The sequence below is a fragment of the Schistocerca americana genome, chromosome 7 (assembly GCF_021461395.2).
Source record: "Schistocerca americana isolate TAMUIC-IGC-003095 chromosome 7, iqSchAmer2.1, whole genome shotgun sequence".
Lineage (NCBI taxonomy): Eukaryota > Metazoa > Arthropoda > Insecta > Orthoptera > Acrididae > Schistocerca > Schistocerca americana.
In genome coordinates this window covers 356,441,069-356,466,273 of record NC_060125.1, presented here as the reverse complement: position 1 = coordinate 356,466,273, position 25,205 = coordinate 356,441,069, and the positions used below count along the sequence as shown (strand labels likewise).

The 25,205-nt window shown below is 37.7% G+C and overlaps 1 protein-coding gene across 1 annotated transcript; it reads right to left on the bottom strand.

Annotated features, from left to right (window-relative positions):
- Window positions 1–22,001: 22,001 nt before the first annotated feature.
- On the bottom strand, window positions 22,002–23,554 carry LOC124622186 (dnaJ homolog subfamily C member 24-like). The gene has a single exon (XM_047147831.1). It carries the CDS (start codon window positions 23,411–23,413, stop codon window positions 23,009–23,011), a length of 405 nt encoding a protein of 134 aa, XP_047003787.1. The 5' UTR covers window positions 23,414–23,554; the 3' UTR covers window positions 22,002–23,008.
- Between the last annotated feature and the right edge of the window lie 1,651 nt (window positions 23,555–25,205).

Here is a 25,205-nt window from a genome sequence, read left to right as displayed (position 1 = left end):
TAGACAACGTGACACTGTCTGTACTTGGGAAAGGTCTGAACTTCGCACCGACACCTAGGATCTTACCTTTAACAGATTTTGTTAGTGCTGTTGAAGAAGCTGTCAGGCCTCTATCCAGTGAAGCAGCAGAAGAAATCAGGCGTGAAACATGTTGCACCCTTACGAGAACTCGGCCTCAGAAGAGCAACATTTCTTCAATGGAAAGGGCTGCGCTGCGCAAGTTACGGGAAGATCCTCAGACGGTGGTCCTTCCGGCGGATAAGGGGAATGCCACTGTGCTGTTGCCACGTGATATGTATGATCAGAAGATATATAGTCTGCTGAGTGAGACAACATACAGGATGCTTGATAAAGACCCTACTCGGAAAGTAGAAAGGAAAATGTCAGAGTTGCTAAACTCCTCTTCTCTGCCGCAAGAAGTTGTGAAAAGATTGAGACCTCAGAGTTCTCTTCCACCGAGGTTATATGGTCTTCCAAAGATCCATAAGGATAATGTGCCCTTACGCCCCATAGTGAGCACTGTCGGTGCTCCAACGTATGATTTATCTAGTCATCTGGCTTCGCTACTGAGACCTTTTGTTGGCAAATGTATGCACCATATTCGCAACTCTGTGGACTTTATCAACAGACTAAGAACACTACAGCTGAAGGATTCGGACTTGTTAGTAAGTTTCGATGTCGCTTCACTCTTCACGAGGGTCCCTCTTTTGGATTCATTGTCACTTATCGGCAATAAGTTTACGGCCGATATAACGGCGCTGTTTCACCACGCCCTGTCCTCTACTTACTTTCTGTTTAATAATGAATATTTTGAGCAACTTGATGGTGTTGCCATGTGTAGTCTTCTGTCCCCTCTGGTAGCAAACTTTTATATGGAAGACTTTGAGGAGAGGGCTCTCGATTCGGCGATGTTGAAACCAACAGTCTTTTGGCGGTACGTCGACAATACCTTTGTAGTGTGGCCTCACGGTGAAGAAGAGCTTTCACGGTTTTTACATCTGAATTCCATCCACACAAACATTCAGTTTACGATGGAAGTTGAAAAGGATGGTTAAACGCAGGGTGGGTGGGTCAGTGGGGCATTCTGTCTATCGAAAACCTACGCATACGGACCTGTACCTGCAGGCGTCAAGCTGTCCTCACCCGTCACAAACTATGGGCGTCCTTCGAACGTTGGTGCATAGGGCACATGTCGTGTCTGATAAAGACAGCCTTGCAGACGAATTAGAGCACTTGAAATCTGTATTTCAACATAATGGATATTCTGTACATCAGGTCAGTACTGCTTTAAGGAGGAAAAAACGTGACCACCCACAAGATCAAGAGGAAAAGGAGATGTTTAAGTCCAGAGCATTTCTCCCATATGTCGGGAACATTTCATCAAAAGTAGGCAGAATTTTAAAGAAACATCGTGTGAAAGCAATCTTCCGGCCACCTACAAAGACTCGTGCTCTACTGGGCTCAGCCAAGGATGATTTGGGATTACGGAAGGCTGGAATTTATAAAATACCTTGCGAGTGTGGGAAAGCCTACATTGGTCAGACCACATGCACAGTACACGACCGCTGCGTTGAACATGAGCGCCACACTCGCCTTTTACAGCCCAGTAAGTCGGGCCATAGCCGAACTTTGTATTTCCACAGGACATACTATGGATTATTCGGCCACGAAAATCTTGGCCCCCTCGAGATCTTTCTGGGATTCAGTTGTGAAGGAATCCGTGGAAATACGTTTAGCGGAAAATCTCATTAACCGTGATGGCAGCCTTTTATTGAATAAGGCCTGGGACCTGTTGATTTCTTTAATTTCAACCAAAAGAAAACTTTTTATGGCTTCTGACATGTCGAGCGACAAGTAATTTTAATTTTAATATTGAAATTTTGCATTTTATTGTTTTGGACACATCTGCGTGCGTGTTTTACTTTTTTCACGCATTCATTTGCGCTCCATAGATGCAGTAATATTGTAGAGGGCCTTGGAATCGACAGGTGGCGCGCATGCTACGGTAACTTGCGCATGCGCGCAGGCGGCACTTTTACGTATAAATAGAGCGACTTGCACTAGCAGTCTCCAGTGTCAAACACTCGCCTGAAGATGGCTGTAAGGTTGTCAGCCGAAATATCGTGGAAAGAAGTCGATGAGATCCGGCTGCAATCCCGAAATCTTGTGGAATATGAATTTCCTGCTAAGAATATGAAGAAAAGCTCTACAGCAATGGATATGTTTATTGATGCACCATTAGTGGTTTCATTATGGGAGGGGCATTGATGGGTTATCAGATCATCAGACACTGATCTTCAGACTTGAAAATATGTTCGACATAAATTGAGGCAAGAAATTTTGGTCACGAGTTCACTTGTAGTGAAATTATGCCTATGACTGAAGAAGAAAGTTCAGTGGCAGGAGGTATTAATTGTACAAAGTTTTATGATAAATACTAGTAAACACACACACAAAAAACAACCACTGCAGGACAGAGTCGTTGTGGATGGCAAAACTATCAAAATAACATATAATTAAGAGGTTGTTATCAAGGACTGCACTCCAATCACTAGCTATACCCAGCATATTATTACACAGAACTGTTAGGTTTTGAGAAATGTCAATGGAGAGGCTAAGAGAATGAGCCATGTCAATACAATAAATTAATCACTGCTCAACCATGATATTATTGCACTTGGCCTCCAGTGGCCATTATCACAAAAACACTGAAACTTCACAGTAAACGGTGTTGTAAAGAAAGCACAGTGCACTGTGAATGATTTCAAGACAGTTGTGCATATATCATCAAGTGGTTCAGTATGTCCCTGTGAAATATCACGATAAAAAAGCACCATAAGCTGACCGAAGAACTCTCACTCCCAAGAGCAGTAATATTGTGGTCAACTAATACATGCATGTCTGAAAGAACTAACACTTCACAATCCACAGCTTTATGAAATAATTTGCTGACTGCAAACTTCTTGACATCAGCTGTATTAGATATAGATCTTCTACCCAATAGATCCTCCCCCCCATGAACCATGGACCTTGCCGTTGGTGGGGAGGCTTGCGTGCCTCAGCGATACAGATAGCCGTACCGTAGGTGCAACCACAACGGAGGGGTATCTGTTGAGAGGCCAGACAAACGTGTGGTTCCTGAAGAGGGGCAGCAGCCTTTTCAGTAGTTGCAAGGGCAACAGTCTGGATGATTGACTGATCTGGCCTTGTACCAATAACCAAAACGGCCTTGCTGTGCTGGTACTGCGAACGGCTGAAAGCAAGGGGAAACTACAGCCGTAATTTTTCCCGAGGGCATGCAGCTTTACTGTATGATTACATGATGATGGCGTCCTCTTGGGTAAAATATTCCGGAGGTAAAATAGTCCCCCATTCGGATCTCCGGGCGGGGACTACTCAAGAGGATGTCGTTATCAGGAGAAAGAAAACTGGCGTTCTACGGATCGGAGCGTGGAATGTCAGATCCCTTAATCAGACAGGTAGGTTAGAAAATTTAAAAAGGGAAATGGATAGGTTGAAGTTGGATATAGTGGGAATTAGTGAAGTTCGGTGGCAGGAGGAACAAGACTTCTGGTCAGGTGACTACAGGGTTATAAACACAAAATCAAATAAAGGTAATGCAGGAGAAGGTTTAGTAATGAATAGGAAAATAGGAATGCGGGTAAGCTACTACAAACAGCATAGTGAACGCATTATTGTGGCCAAGATAGATACGAAGCCCACACCTACTACAGTTGTACAAGTTTATATGCCAACTAGCTCTGCAGATGACGAAGAAATTGAAGAAATGTATGATGAAATAAAAGAAATTATTCAGATTGTGAAGGGAGACGAAAATTTAATAGTCATGGGTGACTGGAATTCGAGTGTAGGAAAAGGGAGAGAAGGAAACATAGTAGGTGAATATGGATTGGGGGACAGAAGTGAAAGAGGAAGCCGCCTGGTAGAATTTTGCACAGAGCACAACATAATCATAACTAACACTTGGTTTAAGAATCATGAAAGAAGGTTGTATACATGGAAGAACCCTGGAGATACTAAAAGGTATCACATAGATTATATAATGGTAAGACAGAGATTTAGGAACCAGGTTTTAAATTGTAAGACATTTCCAGGGGCAGATGTGGACTCTGACCACAATCTATTGGTTATGACCTGTAGATTAAAACTGAAGAAACTGCAAAAAGGTGGGAATTTAAGGAGATGGGACCTGGATAAACTAAAAGAACCAGAGGTTGTACAGAGATTCAGGGAGAACATAAGGGAGCAATTGACAGGAATGGGGGAAATAAATACAGTAGAAGAAGAATGGGTAGCTTTGAGGGATGAAGTAGTGAAGGCAGCAGAGGATCAAGTAGGTAAAAAGACGAGGGCTAGTAGAAATCCTTGGGTAACAGAAGAAATATTGAATTTAATTGATGAAAGGAGAAAATATAAAAATTCAGTAAGTGAAACAGGCAAGAAGGAATACAAACGTCTCAAAAATGAGATCGACAGGAAGTGCAAAATGGCTAAGCAGGGATGGCTAGAGGACAAATGTAAGGATGTAGAGGCCTATCTTACTAGGGGTAAGATAGATACCACTTAAAGGAAAATTAAAGAGACCTTTGGAGATAAGAGAACGACTTGTATGAATATCAAGAGCTCAGATGGAAACCCAGTTCTAAGCAAAGAAGGGAAAGCAGAAAGGTGGAAGGAGTATATAGAGGGTCTATACAAGGGCGATGTACTTGAGGACAATATTATGGAAATGGAAGAGGATGTAGATGAAGATGAAATGGGAGATATGATACTGCGTGAAGAGTTTGACAGAGCACTGAAAGACCTGAGTCGAAACAAGGCCCCCGGAGTAGACAACATTCCATTGGAACTACTGACGGCAGTGGGAGAGCCAGTCCTGACAAAACTCTACCATCTGGTAAGCAAGATGTATGAAACAGGCGAAATACCCTCAGACTTCAAGAAGAATACAATAATTCCAATTCCAAAGAAAGCAGGTGTTGACAGATGTGAAAATTACCGAACTATCAGCTTAATAAGTCACAGCTGCAAAATACTAACACGAATTCTTTACAGACGAATGGAAAAACTAATAGAAGCCAACCTCGGGGAAGATCAGTTTGGATTCCGTAGAAACACTGGAACACGTGAGGCAATACTGACCTTACGACTTATCTTAGAAGAAAGATTAAGGAAAGGCAAACCTACGTTTCTAGCATTTGTAGACTTAGAGAAAGCTTTTGACAATGTTGACTGGAATACTCTCTTTCAAATTCTAAAGGTGGCAGGGGTAAAATACAGGTAGCGAAAGGCTATTTACAATTTGTACAGAAACCAGATGGCAGTTATAAGAGTCGAGGGACATGAAAGGGAAGCAGTGGTTGGGAAGGGAGTAAGACAGGGTTGTAGCCTCTCCCCGATGTTGTTCAATCTGTATATTGAGCAAGCAGTAAAGGAAACAAAAGAAAAATTCGGAGTAGGTATTAAAATTCATGGAGAAGAAATTAAAACTTTGAGGTTCGCCGATGACATTGTAATTCTGTCAGAGACAGCAAAGGACTTGGAAGAGCAGTTGAATGGAATGGACAGTGTCTTGAAAGGAGGATATAAGATGAACATCAACAAAAGCAAAACAAGGATAATGGAATGTAGTCTAATTAAGTCGGGTGATGCTGAGGGAATTAGATTAGGAAATGAGGCACTTAAAGTAGTAAAGGAGTTTTGCTATTTGGGGAGCAAAATAACTGATGATGGTCGAAGTAGAGAGGATATAAAATGTAGGCTGGCAATGGCAAGGAAAGCGTTTCTGAAGAAGAGAAATTTGTTAACATCCAGTATTGATTTAAGTGTCAGGAAGTCATTTCTGAAAGTATTCGTATTGAGTGTAGCCATGTATGGAAGTGAAACATGGACGATAAATAGTTTGGACAAGAAGAGAATAGAAGCTTTCGAAATGTGGTGCTACAGAAGAATGCTGAAGATTAGATGGGTAGATCACATAACTAATGAGGAAGTATTGAATAGGATTGGGGAGAAGAGAAGTTTGTGGCACAACTTGACCAGAAGAAGGGATCGGTTGGTAGGACATGTTCTGAGGCATCAAGGGATCACCAGTTTAGTATTGGAGGGCAGCGTGGAGGGTAAAAATCGTAGAGGGAGACCAAGAGATGAATACACTAAGCAGATTCAGAGGGATGTAGGTTGCAGTAGGTACTGGGAGATGAAAAAGCTTGCACAGGATAGAGTAGCATGGAGAGCTGCATCAAACCAGTCTCAGGACTGAAGACCACAACAACAACAACAACCCAATAGATTACGCCCAGAATAATTTCACCAGCCACAATACAGCCCCACTGTGAATGCTATTCTCGGGTATGTGATGAGTTAGTTGCTGTTTGTAAAAAGATGAAATTTGCCTTGATTACTGTAGACTGATTAGAAGCTGATGCAAATGGGTTTCTGAGTGAAATGACAGTCATGTACTAGAGGTACAAAAAGTACTGCACGTATGATTGTTTCTCACAGATATTATCAATATGTCTCCTGTCCAGAAAATACAGAACCTATCACTGTTCATTGATCTGACAGTAAGAAGCATGCCAGTGGTAGATCAAGGGATTTTGTTTAGGAGAGGCAGTGACCAGGGAGACCTTAGGGTACTTTATATATCCCACTTACCAAAAAGTACAGTTTTTTAAAGCCTGAAAGCCGACTGAAATGAAAGCAAGAATGTGATAATTCTTGTATCACTTTAACAGTATGTCAATATGAATAACATTACTATATATGACTTTTACTACACCATTCGTTAAATGCTATAAAGACATTCAACTTTCATCTAGGATGGGGTATGGCTATTTTCAGATATATATTTATCATTACATCAATTAAAATACAAATTGTTTTAACATAGTAATGTAATCAAAATTTACAATTTTCCTTGAGACAATAATCCTTACGAAAGTACAAAATAAATATCAAATTTCGAAGTAAAAGATTCATTGTTTAAGCGTGTTAGTTAAACTTGAAATTCAACATCTAAAACTGAATCTTCTTCCTTTGCCTTCTGTATAACAATTTTTTTTCTTTTTTTAATATTTGACCCCCTATTTCTTGCACTATTCTCCTGGCCACTACTGTTTCATCATATTTCTCTTTATTTGAGGCTCATACTCTTTGTGGTGAAGTGTTCTTCACAGCAAGTACCATTGATTTTGTTCTGTCCACATTCAGTTACTTTTCACTAAGTAAATCGCCTATTGAATGTACTGCATTGTAAACACTTATTTCTGGAGAAACTATACCCTTTTAAGTTTTCAATTAAAACTTCTTTGTTAACAAAGAAGCAACATTTTCATGAAACATGCATAACTTCATGTAGTTATCGTTCACACTTTGCTCTACATTCATCAAAAAGTGATCAAATTTGTCCTCCTTGGAACTGAATTGTTTCAGTTGTTTTTCATAACAGTTTGAAACTTCAAAATATTCTCTTCACTGTTAATGGTTCTCGAAATGAATCTATGGATAACCTCAGGTGATAAACATGGGAGCCACAATACACAATCTTTAATTTCAAAGTACTCTTCCCAGCAAATTTTAAATACAAATCTTGCAAAATAACTGTGCACTCACTTCTAAAATTTGAATGAAATTGTCTGTGTAAGTTTGATGGCAGGTGTTGGTTTATCAAGTCTTTTTATTCTGATTTTCTCCTCTAATGACCTAACAAGAAAATGCTTATGAATCGAACTACTTATAGCCTTCATTTCACTAACAGTAAATTCATATTATTACGCTATTTGTATTGCACAATACTCTAAAATCTCATGTGGGATGAAGAAAACAAACTTAAAAACCAGCAGACACAACTGCAAGCTCCTATGTACTAATATAGCTCGGAAAACTTTTTGGCTAGTGAGAAATTGAATTCACTCTGATTTTCCTTATCACCTTTAAAATAAGATCAAAACTACAATAATTTATACTGATTATTAAAAATGTTTAAATAAATGCCTTTCTAAAAATGACATGGATTAAAGAGATTTAAATAGAATAGTGAATAGAATTAAAGAAAACAGCTGTTCTGATACTCCTCCAGAAACACGTTAGATGGCAGCACTCTTTTGGGCAGCATTACAGTTCACACATCATTTCCATTAGGTGTATATGCCTCATATAGCTGTGTGTTAATGAAGCCACACCTCCAAATTTCTGCCTCAGCACCGGCCCCTTATGTAGGCTTACCATTTTTTCTTTTGGGTCCAACCCAGGACATATGCTTCAAATTTCTTAAAAATCTTAACAGTTTACTGAAACATTAGACTTAATTTAGTCAACTGTATTTTTTGCTAGACACAACTTTCTTTCAGAAATGGTTTGTTTCTTTTAATTACATCGTATAATTCACAACCAGAAATTTGTATTTTTGTTGCAGATTAGCATTAATCTATCTCTACCTATTGCTAAACGACGACACAAAAACTGAACAGAGATAAAATGATCAAAAACGAGTTAGTTGACACACAACAACACAAACAAATTGCTCCTCTTGCAATGCCCAACGACTAAGAGTAAGTGCAAAGTTGTGGCAGCGTTTTCTCCAATGTCAGAGCACAAAGGAGCGGCCATAAGAGAATGCTTATAAACATGGTGTTGATATTAAAATAAAAAAAACCTCAACAGTCAATGTTCTCAAACCCAACGACATTTCTGCAACCTCGGGCAGCACTTAAAAAACACAGCGTGACTGTCCGGGATAATTCCAGACGTATGGTAAGCCTATCCTTCAGTAGCAAAGGCTGTGCTAACATGGATTGCTTAGATGGATATATAAGTCCTCTACAGATAACAAAGACAGTTCAGTAGAAGAGAGGTTCCACAGTAGTGGAGATGAAAAAAAAGTGCTCACAGCCTTACGGTATGCATTTTAGAGCCCATGAGACCTTTCTTTGCTTTGAATGATTGTTCCTCAAAACAAAATTCATGACCACTCAGTCAATTTCATTACTTTTATGATCATCTGTTCATTGTAATTAATTTCATGACCAGCAGACACCTTGCCAAAGATTGAATATAGAAAGCAAGTTCCAGTGCATGTTAGGTGCAGCAGTTATGCAAAGACTTGCACAGAATTATTAGAGTGGACAGGCTGATCAAACCAGTCTTTTGACTGAAGACCTGACAACCTTAGAAACGCCACATTCATCACCCATTAGAAATAGCACATTTTTCATTACAAGGCAACTTCATTTCATTTTAGTGTCTTTTTCAGACAAGCTCGGAATTATCCAAGATATATTCATACAAAATTTCATAAACGAAGAAACACTTGTTTATTGTTTAAAACATATTGATGTCCCTTGGTTATTTTGATGGTAAGAGAAGTCCTATTATTTCCTGCTGCATAAAATACGCAATTTTTCAAAACCATGGCAAAGTTCACTTTTACAAAGCATGCCTTAAAAACTGGCCCATTCAGTTTCAGTTTACATGCAAATTTATCCTCAGTTGCATTGCAAACAAAAGTTTGTTGCTGGTGCTGGGGTCCTCTGGGCACTAACCTGTGTTGGTCCATGGTGATTATTGGCCACTACCACTCCAGAGGAAATGGTATTCCAGTTGCCATGGTGACATGCCTAGTAGCCAGCCGCAGATGGGCACTTTTCTGAGGCACCCAAGCTTCTGAGTGGACTTCTCAAGCGACATTTGCAAATCTCAAGTCAGTTGCGTAATGGATTCCAAGCTGATATTCTGTCAACCAAATCGTCTGGGAAACTCTGTTGTCTACCCAAAAAGGGTGCTTCAAGAACTGGCTGCTTTTGAAGAGCATGTTAACTGGGGAACCAGATATTCTCCCTTCTGCGTGGCCAATGTCAGAAACATGAAGGTTCACAAGGATGCATGGTAGTAATCTGAACATCATGTTCCTGAAGTGAAATTTAAGAAATGTTACCAAAGCAAAACCTATTGTCTTTTGTGCATATACACAGTGACCTGTGAATGTTCTCGCAGCACAATCCTCGATAAATAAAACTGCTGGAATTCAAATAAAAAGTTCCCGTCAACAAACTTCAAACTCCAGCTGATGCTCTATTGAGTTAGAAATTTTGCCAACAAATCTCTAAAAACTTACTTCACTTCAGTATTCTTCCAGTCAACTGCAACTGTCAAACCAGAGATTTTTTTTAATGGACAATCTGTTATTAAATCTGCAACACACAGTTCTTCTCAAGTGATGCATGAACTGCCTGCACCCAATATTTGTACTCATGATAATCTGCATCAACAACTTCTTTTACAAAACAAAGGCGTGACACCAAAGCAGTATTTCCTAGACAAATGTTATACTGATGCAGCAAGCAATATTTAGTGGCATTCTGTCACATCTATTAACAATTTTGGGCAATGCTATTAGCAAGAACTTTTTTTGACGTTCTTAAGAACGGCATTCTGCAAGGCAGTACAGTAATACATAAAATAAGTTCAAATCTGCAGGATTTTGTGGCTGAACTTAAAAAAATAAGTTATAAAAGCTTCTTTCTTATTGCTGATATTCTGTCAACCAAATCGTCTGGGAAACTGTTGTCTACCCAAAAAGGGTGCTTCAAGAACTGGCTTTTGTAGTTTTTGTAGTTTTTAATCCATTAATTCCTCATTATAAAAAAGCAGTCAATCTTTTTACAGCATCAGACAGAACCTTACTTAGCCTTTTTTCACCTGATGAAGCAAAAATACTGATCTTATTTTTCCTGTTGTCAGTTTTCACCATTCTTTCAGAAACGCCAAACTCGGCAGTTGCCTTTCTGATGCACTAAATTGTTTGGTGTCACTTTTAGAATCATATCTTTTTTCAGTGCGTCTTGAAATACAGAATTTTGCTTTAAGTTTGTATTCTGTTGAGCCCACGGCCAATCAGATACCTGTTGCCAATAAAATACATTGTACAATAATAAAACAATATGATGGAAACAACAAACAAAAAGAGATTCTTTATGAAATCTTGCATGAACAATTTTGGGTGTACCTGAAAACATATCAAAACAAAACCATGAAGCCCTGTAGCAAAAAACATTTTATTTCTAATGAATGGTGAACAAACTGCTTTAAATGAGCTCTTTCTATATTCGTCCATGCCACAATAATACTCATTACTAAGCAGTCTGCTGCACAATGACAGATTTTATTATGAAGCAAATAGTAGGGAGTGACTAAATAATTTTCTACAGTTATATTTATTCTATGGATGAAAGTACTTCAGTACTATTAGCATGGCTGTGGGACTGGGTTCAGTAGGCTAAGAGCACCAACAAACAAAATCGATCAAATCCCAGAAATGTAGAATGGGAAACATATTGGGCAAACTTGCAAGTTGATAAATGCGTGTGTATGAAAAAGGCATGTGCATCCCTTGCTTCATATAGTGTTGTCCCACAAAAATATGGCAGATAGAGTGCTTTGAAGAAGACAGTACCTTGACAGTTGCCACACCAAGACCCACAATGCTGCTCAGGCACATATGCCCACTCTTGTCTGAGCACAAAGCATTGATACTGAAAAGTCCATATGAAGCTGACTAACTCATTATGACAATGAAGAGAAGACTACAGTCAAACCATGCTGTGCGCAACATGCATGGTCCAGTACACACTAAGTCCAACATACAATCATTATCTACATACTAGTATTACAAACAGTCATATCAACATGGTCCGTAAGAATAACTGTCATGGAATGACAAACCAAATCTTTGAGTCCTGTGAATATTCCTCAACTACGTTCATTCACATCTTGGCCTTTAATGTTGATGAGGCATACTGACTCTTGCTTTGAAGTTTCCAAATTATTTCACACTATATCACAAACAGAGCTTAGTGTAACAAAATGTTTCTGGCTGCTGCACAGCTGGGTATATGTAAATCATGCCTCTGCAACCTTAATCAGTTATCATTGGAAAGCTCTTCTGCAAGACATCCAAGTATGGATTACTTGACATTTGTTCTGGATGTTGCAATTTTCATAAATGTTGGTGTAGTTCCAAATTTTATACAAGATAATTTCAGTAAACAATCGTTCCTACATCAGTTGAGAGATGTGACCAACAATGTGTCTATATGAAAATGGAGTGGATGGGATATTACTGTTGCATAGTTATTTGAATTGTCAGAAGTAAGTCGTTAAATACACTATTTCAGCTTCTGGAGGTGCAAACAGTTTCTGTTAGTAACAAACATGAGAAAAACTTTTGAGTCTTTGGGAAGTATGAGAAATAAATACCGAAAATGAATCACCACAGCCAGATCATCGAAGAACTTTATTTCAAACAACTAGTTTTGGCACAACACTTACACCATCTTCATGCCCATTATAAACCGAAAGAGTACTTTCATTCCTTGGCTCATGCATTGTAGAACGCATATAATACTAGTTGTTGTAGACTGTATACTTCAGGAGTTGTCCCCACAATCACCGCATGGACATAATTTTAAATATTTCTCTGGCATTTCTAAAAATCCTGAAAATTTATGGTACCATATATTGTGTACTCACTGGGAAAAAAATTGCCTTCAAAATATTGCAGAGCTCAATAAAACAAGTTATCATCTTACATTTCTATAGTCAATGAGACATTGTAATTAATGATGGATTTTGTAATAAGGATAGAGAATTGTTAGTAAACACGAAATCCCCCCCCCCCCCTCCCAATATATCACAGACCTTGTTGTTGGTGGGCAGGCTTGTGTGCCTCAACAATACGGGTACCCATACCATAGGTGCTACCACAACACAGGGGTATCTGTTGAGAGGCCAGACAAATGTGGTTCCTGAAGAGGGGCAGCAGTCTGGACAATTCACTGATCTGGCCTTATAACATCAACAAAAACAACTGTGTTCTGTTGCTATTGCTAACAGCAAAGGGAAACTACAGCTGCAATGTTTCCCCGGGGCTTGCAGCTCTACTCTAAGGTTAAATGATAATAGCATCCTTTTCGGTGAAATATTTTGGAAGCAAAATAGTTCCTCATTTGGGTATCTGGGTGGGCACTACTCAACATGTCATCAGGAGAAACACATTTGTTTTCTATAAAAAAAAAATAAAAAAAAAAAAAAAAATTGGATCATGGAATGTTAGATTCCCTAATTGGGCAGAAGTTAGAAAATTCAAAAAAGAAAATGGAGAGGTTAAAGTCAGGTATAGTGGGAATTAGTGTTCAGTGGCAGGAGAACAGGCCTTCTGGTCAGGAGTAGGTTCAATAACGAATAAGAAAGTAGAAATGTGGACAGTATTGTGAATGTATTATCATAGATAAGATAGACACAAAGCCAACAACCACCACAGTAGTACAACTTTATATGTCGTCTAGCTCTGCAAATGATAAACAGATTAAAGAAATGTAAAATTTGTGATCAAAAGGTAATTTCTAAATTTCGCAGGCTTTATGCACCCAATTTCCAAAAATTTTTGTATCTAGTTGGTACCCATATCCCTGATGTGTTTGCATTTTTGGTTGTTTTGAATATTTAGTTTGTTGTTCACAGTAAAAAATGTTGTGTGTTTCCAAAATTTTACTTTCAGAAAAGACTAATCAAAGAATTTGCATTAAGTTTTGCTTGATAAAACTGGAATAAAGTGCAGCATTGTGTTTGTAATGCTGACTGTGGCTTCTGGTGCATCTTTTATGAATATGACATGAGTTTATGAGTGGTATAAATGTTTCAAAGAGGTTCGAGAAAACATTAAAGCCGACAACTGCCTTGGATGCCGTAGGTCATCAATTACTGAAGACAGTGTAGAAGTAAGGAAAATGGTTCTGGACAGTCACTGAGTCACCATCAAAGAGGTTGCTGATGATGTCAGCATATCCTCTGGGTCATGCTATGCAATTCTTTTGGATGTTTTGGGCATCAAACATTTAGTTAGCAGTAAAGTTTGTTCCAAAACTGTTTGATTTTGACAAAAAACAAAGTTGTGCAAACATCACTCAGGAAGTGCTGAATGAAGTCAACAATGATTCAGAACTTTTAAAGACAGGTATAACAGGTGATGAAACATGGGTATGACACTGAAACCAAGGCATAATCGTCCCAATGGAAACTGCCCTAAGAGCCAAGGGGGGGAAAAAAAAGTTCGACCACGTGTGAAGGTGGTTCTTACTGTTTTCCTGGATTATATTGGGATAGTGTATCACGAATTCCTAGCTTATGGTTGCATGATCAATAAGAAATACGAAGAGTGTGTGTGTGTGTGTGTGTGCGTGGGGGGGGGGGGGGGGGATGTGCCAACTGCATCGCAATAATCCTCCTGCCTACACCTTAATGCTTGCTCACGATTATTTGGCAAACAAGGAAACCATCATGCTGCCCCATCCACCGTTTTTGTTGAACATGGCCGCCTATGACTTCTTTCTATTCCCAAGGCTGAAGAGAGCCATGAAAGGACGTCATTTTATCATCACTGTAAAATATCTGGGAGTATGCGTGCGGAACGATTTGAAGTGGAATGATCATATAAAATTAATTGTTGGTAAGGCGGGTACCAGGTTGAGATTCATTGGGAGAGTGCTTAGAAAATGTAGTCCATCAACAAAGGAGGTGGCTTACAAAACACTCGTTCGACCTATACTTGAGTATTGCTCATCAGTGTGGGATCCGTACCAGATCGGTCTGACGGAGGAGATAGAGAAGATCCAAAGAAGAGCGGCGCGTTTCGTCACAGGGTTATTTGGTAACCGTGATAGCGTTACGGAGATGTTTAATAAACTCAAGTGGCAGACTCTGCAAGAGAGGCGCTCTGCATCGCGGTGTAGCTTGCTCGCCAGGTTTCGGGAGGGTGCATTTCTGGATGAGGTATCGAATATATTGCTTCCCCCTACTTATACCTCCCGAGGAGATCACGAATGTAAAATTAGAGAGATTAGAGCGCGCACGGAGGCTTTCAGACAGTCGTTCTTCCCGCGAACCATACGCGACTGGAACAGGAAAGGGAGGTAATGACAGTGGCACGTAAAGTGCCCTCCGCCACACACCGTTGGGTGGCTTGCGGAGTATAAATGTAGATGTAGATGTAGAACTGCTGACGGAGCGCTAAACACTACAATGAAAAGTGCTTCCTAGATTGGAAAAAGTGCTGGCACAAACGTATTATACCTGTGGGTGTTACTCTGAAGGGGACAACATTGTTGATGATGATGAAATAAAGAATCTTAAAAAAAGCACACCATTGCTTTTTGATCACACCTCACATAATGAGATAAAAGAAATTATTCAGATATTTAAGGGAGAAGAAAATTCAGTAGTGATGGGGCACTAGAATTTCATAAGGCTATCAAGAAAAGCAAGAGAAGGAAAAGTAGTAGGTGAATATAGGCTGGGGCAAGGAATGAAAGAGGAAGTGTGCTGGTAGAATTTTGCACAGACAATAGTTTCATCATTGCTAACACTTGATTTATGACTCATGTAAGAAGGCTGTATACATGGAAGAGATCTGGAGGCACTGGAAGATTTCAGATTGCATTATGTAATGGTAAGACAGAGATTTTGGAACCAGATTTTAAATTGTAAGCTCCAGAATGAAACTTTCACTCTGCAGCGGATTGTGTGCTGATATGAAACTTCCTGGCAGATTAAATCTGTGTGCCGGACCCAGACTTGAACTCTGGACCTTTGTCTTTTGCGGACAAGTGCTCTAGTGACTGTGCTACCCAAGTACAACTTGAGGCTCAGTCCGGCACACAGTTTTAATCTGCCAGGAAGTTTCAAACTGTAAGATATTTCCAGGTGCCGATGTAGACTCTGACAATGTATCGGTTATGAATTACAGATTAAAACCAAGAAATTGCAAAAGGTAGGAAATTAAGGCGATAGGAACTGTATAAGTTTAAAGAACCAGAAGCTGAGTGTCTCAGAGGAAGCATTAGGCAATGACCGACAACAACAGGTGGAAGGAATACAGTAGATGGTGATGGCTGAGCAGGAATGGCTACAGGACAAATGTAAGGATTTAGAAGTATATAGCAGCAGGGGGAAGATAGATACTGCCTACAGGAAATTTAAAGAGGCCTTTGGGAAAAAGCAGCAGCAGCTGTATTAATATCAAGAGCTCAGATGGAAAACCACTCCTAAGAGGAGAAGGGAATGCTGAAAGTAATAGGAGTGCATAGCACATCTATACAAGGGAGATGTACTTGAAGGCAATGGTACAGAAATGGAAGAGGATGCAGATGAGAATGGGAAGGGAGGTATGATACTGCTAGAAGAATTTGACCTAAATTGAGACAATGCAATAGGAGTAGACGACATTCTGTCAGCACTACTTACAGCCCTTTGAGAGCCACCGATGACTAAACTACTCCATCTGGTGTGCAAGATGTATGAGATAGGTGAAATACGACCAGGCTTCAAGAAGAATATGATTCCAATTCAAAAGAAAGCAGATGCTGACAGGTGTGAATATTACAGAACTGTTAGTTCCATAAGTCATAGCTGCAAAATGCTAACACGAATTATTTACAGAAGAATGGAAAAACTGATGTAAGCTGATGACCTTGGGGAAGATCAGTTTGCATTCTGGGGAAATGAAGCAACATGTGAGGTGATACTGGCCCTAGAACTTTCCTTAGAAGATAGGGTAAGGAAAAGCAAATCTGTGTTTATACCTTTTGTAGACCTATAGACAGCTTTTGACTGGAATAGATTCTTTGAAATTTTGGAGGTACCAGGGGTACAATACAGGGAGCACAAAGTTAGTTGCACCTTGTACAGAAACCAGATGGCAGTTACAAGAGTTGAGGGGCATAAAAGGAAAGCAATGGTTAAGAAGGGAGTGAGACAGGTTTGTAAGCTATACCCAATGTTGTTCAGTCTGTACTTTGTACAACCAGTAAAGGAATCTAAAGAAAAATTTGGAGAAGGGATTGAAGTTCAGCGAGAGGAAATAAAAACTTTGAGGTTTGCTGATGACATTGTAATTATGTCAAATACAGCGTAGGACCTGGAAGAGCAGCTGACAGAATATACAGTGCCTTGGAAGGAAGATATAAGATGAACATCAAGAAAAGCAAAACAAGGATAATGGAATGTAGTCAAATTAAATCAGATGATGCTCAGAGAATTAGATTAGGAAATGAGAGACTAAGTAGCACACAAGTTTTGCTGTCTGGGCAGCAATATAACTGCTGATGATGAATATGGAGGAAATACAAAAAGTAGACTGGCTACCACAAGAAAAGCATTGCTGGAGAAGAGAAATTTGTTAACATCGAATATAGATCTAAGTGATAGGAAGTCCTTTCCTAAAGTATTTCCATAGAGTGTTGGGTCATTCCATACCAAATCACCCAATAAAAAATAAATTTTACACCCACCTCCTTAGATTTTCATGAAATTTGGCTCAAATGGTTCTAACACCATCCTGACAACACCTGCAAATTTTTTTTTGCTGTATCTCTTATAGTTTTTTTTTTTATAAATTTTTAAAGTTTTTATGTTTTGCGTTTTCCGAACCTTCGGAAATGGTAAATTTAATTTGTATTCAAAACTTTAAAATTGCTTATCTTAAAAACTCTTTTAGATAACATCATGATTTTTGCAGAAAGTTTATTTATTACACATATTTGAAGATAAAAATGATACTATTAAAATATAATATTTTCTATGAAAAAAAAAGATATATGTATTTTTTTTTTTAACGGATGTTTTGTTTTATAAGAATTGCAATATCTAGAGTCTCAGACCTGATAGAATGCTCAAATTTGTTTTAATTTACTCTTAAACATATAGGCTACTTGATAAAACAAAAATAATGATGGCTTTTTTTAACATGTTTATTAATTATGGTTAGATTACATCAGAATTATGTACAAAGATAGTGTACTTACGACACTTATGTATAACCCAACTGATTGCTTGAAACATTGAATTTTTTGAGTAATTTTGTCTTTTTAATAAACATTAATGCTGATTCAAACTGTTTTTCCACTTCATCCAAGAGTTTTCAGTTCTTTTTATACAGTCTTTTTTTGAAGTAATACATTCTTCCAGTGCCGCTTGATTGAGGTGCGTCTACTACACAGACTATGTGCTCCAAAGGCACTATGCAAGAATCTTCTCTTTCAGGCCAATAAAATGATGCAGCTGGTCCTGAAGGATGTAGAAATAGAATTTCTGCATCTTCTTCATCACTGAATATTGTTTTTACCATTCCAAAGTACCAGTTACCATCATAATTTGCAGCCACATAGCTATTTATGGATGGTTCAACATGAATCCAATCAGAAGAAGAATGGAAAGAAAAGACTAAGGAGGGTTTTACACTATCTGTAGTCTTTCTAATTTCAAGGTTGTTTGTTGGAAGCGGTTTGAAGTTATGAAAACTTCTTGTTCCAGGAATGGTTCAGGTTGCTGAAAAACGTTTTTCTAGTTTTAACTGTAGCAAATCAGCTTGTTTTTTGTCAATAAAGTGAAAATGAATGTTTTCAACATTTTTTTCACAAAACTTGTACACATCGATTGCTGTCATTATTTGTTCTTCGTCTGAAAGCTGTAGACTGGCTTTCCTTAAAATTCTTTTAATAGTTCCTCCTAGGCCATCACACCATCACAAATTGACTTCCCATGACTTGTTGCAAAAAAGAGTGTTGGGCCTTCAAATTAAAGTCTCTCAAGTGTTCAGTCAAATTTTTAAAACTGTTTCTATTTTTGTACTGCCCAGCACAACCATCTGTAAAGTAGTGAACCGAGTCAATGTCAGTATGATGTAATGACAGCCACTTTGTAATTTCTTTTTGTACAAAGTTAACAAAACCAGTGTCATGTTCTTGGTAATCACTAATAAAACAGTGGTTGGGAACAAAAACATTGTTTTCCTCATTACTTAGAAAAACTCCAACTGGGTGTAGAGTACAACCACCTCTATTCCAGTGGTAACTTTAGATCTCATTTTGTATAACAAAGGAATAATTTTCACTGAAATCAATCACAATAATTGCTGTTTTGGGTGGTGGGTCTTCTTTCAGTCTTTTAAAGGCTATTGATTGGGATTTTGCTATAAACGAGTGTGGGGAGAGCTTTTCCAATGACCTAACCAATAAAGAAATGTAGTCTTCAACACTGATAGACTGTTTGATCATTTCTGTCCTGTCTGTGTTAACCCACTGACTGATTACAATTTCTTCTTCTAAATCATAATCTTCACTTAGTTTTTCAGTTAAGTACTCAGTTAGTGCAGTATTTGCAGGACAGCTGTCACAATGATGTAGCATGCAGTTTTGGTTTTCCGTGTTGCACACAAGCATCTTAATTAGGTCTTTATAAGATTCTTCAATTTTCACAGCATCCAGTAATAGTTTAACATTCTGGTGGATACTGCATACACATACAGTGTGTGTGCCTGCAGCACCAGCAAGGATACACCATTTAGGTCTCAAGAAACAACATTTTGAAAATCCTACTTCTACCTTGGGATTCTCCCATTTGAAAGAATAATATAGTTCTCTCAAGTTACACAAAATGAGTCTTTTTTGCATGTAAACATTTTTTGAACACTTACTTTGTCTTTTGTTCCAGGTAGCACTCTGGAACTTTCATCCTTTTCATAAAAATCTGTTACAAGTCTTACTGTATTTTCAGAAAGAGTTTTACCTGTTTTTTGGACCAGGAGTTTCCAAAATACCCTTTTCAGATTTTAGCTTTCTAGCTTGTCACACCATGTACTCACTTACATTAAATTCTTTCATCACTTTATTTCGACTCCAAGAGTCTGGAGACAAGGTCAGAACCTGGATATTTCTAGACATCCCAACAGATGAAATCTTCTCTTTCATAAGAGAAATCATTACATCAAAATCATTTGCTTTCTCAACCACACTTGTCTCTTCTTCGTCATCATCAGAACTTGGTGCATCATATTTTAGTGCTTTTAAAACCGCCTTTTTTGCAGTCTTTTCAATACTGCTAACCTTCCTTTTACAATAATACCCTTTACTTTGTTCTGACAAGCCATGAAGCTTTATTGGTGTTAAACCTAAATTATCAACAGCAATGTTTGTTTGTACGAGGGATTCACTTCTGGATTCCAATGATTCTAATTCAACCATGATTTCATCATCTGTTTCACTTTCATTGACTTCAACTCTTAATTTTTCCTCACAAAAGTTACGGCATGTTGAGCAAAGCTTTTGCCCAGGTTTTATGCTAATATTTTTTGTCAGTAATTGTTTAGAAAGATCCAAGCCTACACTTCTCAACGATTTTTTGATGGGCTTTTTGTGTGTTTTTTTTTTTTTTAGTGGGTCCACACATGTTGTTTGATACTTTTCAAAAACATTTAAAAAGTAGTAGCTGTGGTGTGAACATATATTCTTAAATTCACACAGATTAATTCCAGATCGTAAGTGGATCAAATCTTTTTCTTCCTCACTCAATTCAGATACCAGTTGTAACTTTTTTGAAGGTGTGTAGGTTGTTTGGAAACAGTCAGATTTTTTAAATAACCCTACGCTACAGGTTTGAATATCTGACATACTGATTTCACTTTTGGTCTGATTACTGTTCTGGTTACTTTTCTATGATACTGGAAAAGAATCTCTGTAAACTAAGTAACAGTACTTACTGAAAGTTTGAATAAACTTAATAAAATACTATCCAAGCACTATTGAACACTCTAATAATTTTTTACTTCAAAACACAGGAGTAACAAAACAAAATCCAAGCGTACATTGTTACTCCAAGAAGACAAAAACTTATTTTCGGTGTCTAAGTCACTTGGTACTTTTTATTTTTAAATTATAATTAATATTATTTTAAAAATTAGATAACTATTAAACAGGTTAAAAAGCCAACATAATTTTTCTTTTATCTAATAGTCTATACAATTAAAGAGTATTTTAAAACAAATTTGAGCTTTCTATCAGGTCTGAGACTCTAGATATTGCAGTTTTTGTAAAACTAAACATCCGTTAGAAAAAACACTTGTAATTTTTTTTTTCATTTGGAAGATTTTAATACATCTTTATGATAATTTATATCATAAACAAACTTATTCCAAAATTTCATACTGATATCTTGAGTATTCTTTAATATACAAATTTTTTTAGTTGTGAGGACACGTTTAAGTTAAGATTTCCGACTGCTGAAACAACGCCAAATCTAAAAACTTCAAAAATTTATAAAAAGAAAACTATAAGAGATAGAGCAAAAAAATTTTACAAGTGCTTTCAGGATGATAAAAGAAGTAATTGTACCAAGTTTCATCAAAATCTGACATGGTTGGTGTCAAGGCCTGGGTGACTTGACATGGAATGACACTGTTGCCATGAATGGAAGTGAAATATACACAGTAAAAAGTTTACACAAAAAGGGAATAGAGGCTTTTGAAATGTGGTGCTACAGAAGAATGCTTAACATTAGATGATCAGAATAAGTGACCAATGAATAGAATTCAGGAGAAAAGAAATTTGTGGCAGAAACTGACAAGAAAAAGGAATCGGTTGATAGGACACATTCTGAGACAAACAAATCACAAAGTCAGCACTGGAGAGAAGAGTGGTGGGTAAAAGTCATAGAGGAAAACCAAGAGATGAATATATTGAGCAGGTTCAAAATGATGTAGATTGCAGTTAGGCTATTCAGAGATTAACAGGCTTGCACAGGATACAGCAGCTTCGAGAACTGCATCAATCTAGTCTCCACACTGAAGACCACAACAACAACAACAACAACATCAGTTACAAAAGAGCCACTCAAAGTTTCGTTACATTGAGACTGCAAGTAGGTTTTGGCTGAGTCTACAATACTGACTGAACTTAATATCAGCAGTGTAATTACATATCCTGCAATGACTTTTCACAACTCTCATTTCACCTATGTCGGCTATCATAAAGGTACACAAAAAGTTTGTTTACTCTTCAACACTTTCATATAGTAGATTTTTATGATGAAGGCAATTCCAAGTTTGTAATAAAATTTGAAACTAAAATAATTCAATGGAGAAAAATATTAAATTATAAGAGTACTGAGGGGCCGTTTATTACTTTACTTCCCATCAGGAGCCAAAATTCCACATATTAGCAACCGACGTTTAAAAAAAAAAAAATCTATACCCATCTTTCAGGAGTTTTTATCTTGCTGCTTTGGTGAGTAAAGAGGGATATGTTGGAAAAATATTAGGACACACACACACTGTTGTGTTTGAAACACTGAAGGTACTTGGCTGAAAGGGGCATATGAGAATGATAGGATATGGTAATATTCATGTGGCCCTCTCCTTCTCCTACTCATCAAAACTGATGGATTCTGTCAGGGCATAAAAAATATAAGCCACATATCAACAACTGTAATAATGAGTTCTAGCAATCCCATCAATTTCTATTTCCTAAACTGCCAAAGTTTAAGCACAACTGGAGTTTCTCACTATAACATTTACCTGCTCTGTTTCATATTTATGTCTTGTTACTAGATCACGCAAAATCTGCCAAGCTTCTGCATAGTATTTTTGCTTCAATTTAATGTCGCCAGTAACAACAATGGTAATGTCAGTGTTCTTTTCTTGTGTTTTGTTTACCAACAGCAATTATATTCATAGATAAATAAATATTGTATTTCGTTTGACACAAACAATGAGTGCCTATACGTCACAGATAGTTAATAGAGTAACATTTAGTTAGATAGAGAAAACAGACTATTTTGTATCAATAAAGAATATCACAATACACAAAGAATCTTATTACGTCGAAGAATTTCAAATAGTTTCACGTTTAATAGGACTTCGTAGAAGTACTTGTGTATTGTAAATAGTTCTACTTCCTATAGCAAAAGTGTGTGTTACACAATTTCAGTTTTGCTCACAGTATTACTGTCAAAACTTTATTTCTAATATTGTTCATGTTTTTACACAACCTCATAGCGGAACGCATCCCATACGAGAAACGAAGGAAACTTCTTAGAATGTTTTACCAGCGAAGGAAATTTTTACATGCTTTCGTTGTCACCTAAATTCGATAATCTGTATAAATTACTTCAGCTTAATGAGTATTGCTAGAGAGCATTCACTGCAATTCACATACGTTGTATCCGTATACAAGTCATCTCGACAGACGGAATAGGAGCCACCACATCGACAACTGTAATAGTACGTTCTTGCGGTCACGTCATATTCCATTTCTTGGACATTCACGATTTCAAACACAACTGGTGTTTCACAACGTGTGACGTTTAGCTGTTCTGCGTCGTACTTTTTCCTTGTTTCAGGATCACGTAAAATCTGCCAAGCTTCCGTAATTTGCTTGAATTTAGTATCGTCAGTACCAGCTTTCATTTTGTCTGGATGATTTTTTATAGCCAGTAGATGATAATTCCTCTTCAGTTCCTCAGGCGAAGCATTTTTAGTGCATCCCAATACTGCATATAGATCATCCATTAAGGAAGGGACACCAGAAACAGCGATAACTTATGCTGATCTTTCAGAGCTATCGAATCGGTACATACGAATTAAACCATTAAACGAAAGCACAATACACGAACGACTATTATCTTCATCTCCATTCTCCTGTGACGGTCAACTGGTCAACTGGTCAAGTGTCAACTCTGCACAGCGTTGCCAACTCTAAAAAACCCGAGTCGCTAGATTCAATATCAGAAGTCGCTAAAACTGATTTTACTAGGGGTGTACTGAAAATTTCGTGCTGTGAATGGTGCAATAAGCCAGTGTGTGTGTGTGTGTGGGGGGGGGGGGGGGGGGGTAATAAAATATTAATAAAAATTGCCTCATACGTAATTGCTATATTGTCTTAATTAAATGACGCATCGCTTGCAACAACATACATATAAAATACGCTAACGCTTAATTAAACATGTTATTATAATTGACACAACACATAAATTGTTGTTTCAATCTCAGTAGTCAAATATACTAGAAATATACAACTATATTTGTAACAGAAGAAAGCAAGAACTCAAATTAGGTTACAATATATACATACCGGTATGTCGTCACTCAGAAGATCGAATAACTCTTCTGTTTCATGCTCTGATAGAACTATAGTTGATGTAGAGGGTTGAACGTCGCTCAAAAGATGATGTTGCAGTTCGACTGGTTTTGTCGCAAAAGAGTAACTTTTGTTCGTTCCAATAAGCTCCAATACGTCTGACGGTATGTCAAAAGATGCACAATCTTTATTTTGTTTCTTCAGCTGGTCTCTCAATATGTTCAAAGCATTAATTGTCTTTAACGATAATCTGTTACGTTGTTTGTTTTTATAATGTTCATAGAACTGAATATTCTTTCCACTTCTGCATTTGAATGCGGTAGGCATAGCTAGCTGTGAAATCAAAGAAAAAGGATTCTCCCCTGCGACATTTTTATACTGCAAAACCTCACTCCAAAATCGAACAGTGTTAGTAGTGTTATTCCACCTAATGAAGTTAATATTATGCCATTCTTGCAGCATACCGTCTATGAAATCGCCACTAAAACCCGATTCCTTGGCTACATCCGCTACAGAATTATTTTTGTTCACTTTTAGTGTTTTTTCAACATTCAGCATTGACATTTTTTTCAGGATCGTTACGTTACTTGGCAGTCTTTGTTGAATTTCCTTAATGAGTTTCAGACTAAACTGAATGCATCTCTTCTTCAAATAAACTTTATTTTCTTCAGACAAACTTGGCTCAGACAATTTCTGTTCAAACATAAAGCCAAGGTTCGGATTTGCGTACATACATTCGCTTGGAACTGGTGTTGTCAACAAATCAACAGTTGGAAAAACTATGTTTTCTCTGAGTGACTGCATGAGAAATACAAGTGTATCTAGTAATTTAGTGGGGTCATTGTCTTCTCCTTCAAAAGCTTTTATTGCTATGTGTACGTCTTTTAAAGCATGTTTAGGGTAAAACATGTAAAGTTGATTTTATTCGTCACAATTCATCTTGTACAAAAGATTGGCAGTGTAACAATTGTCTTGAACCATGGCAAGTGAAAAATGTAGCTTTAGTTCTTCCCACTGCTCCAGAATTCTTCGTATTGCTGGTTCAATTGAAAGCCAATATGTTGCAAAGACCTTCAAAATTTTTAGTGGCTGTTTTCCACAATTTATTGTCTCATAAACCTTTTTATATTCCTCTTGTCTTTTGGGTGAAATGGAGGACCAATTGTAGGTTTCCTGTACAAGAAACTCTATGTTTCTAGGTATGGTATTCACTGAGGCGTGCGA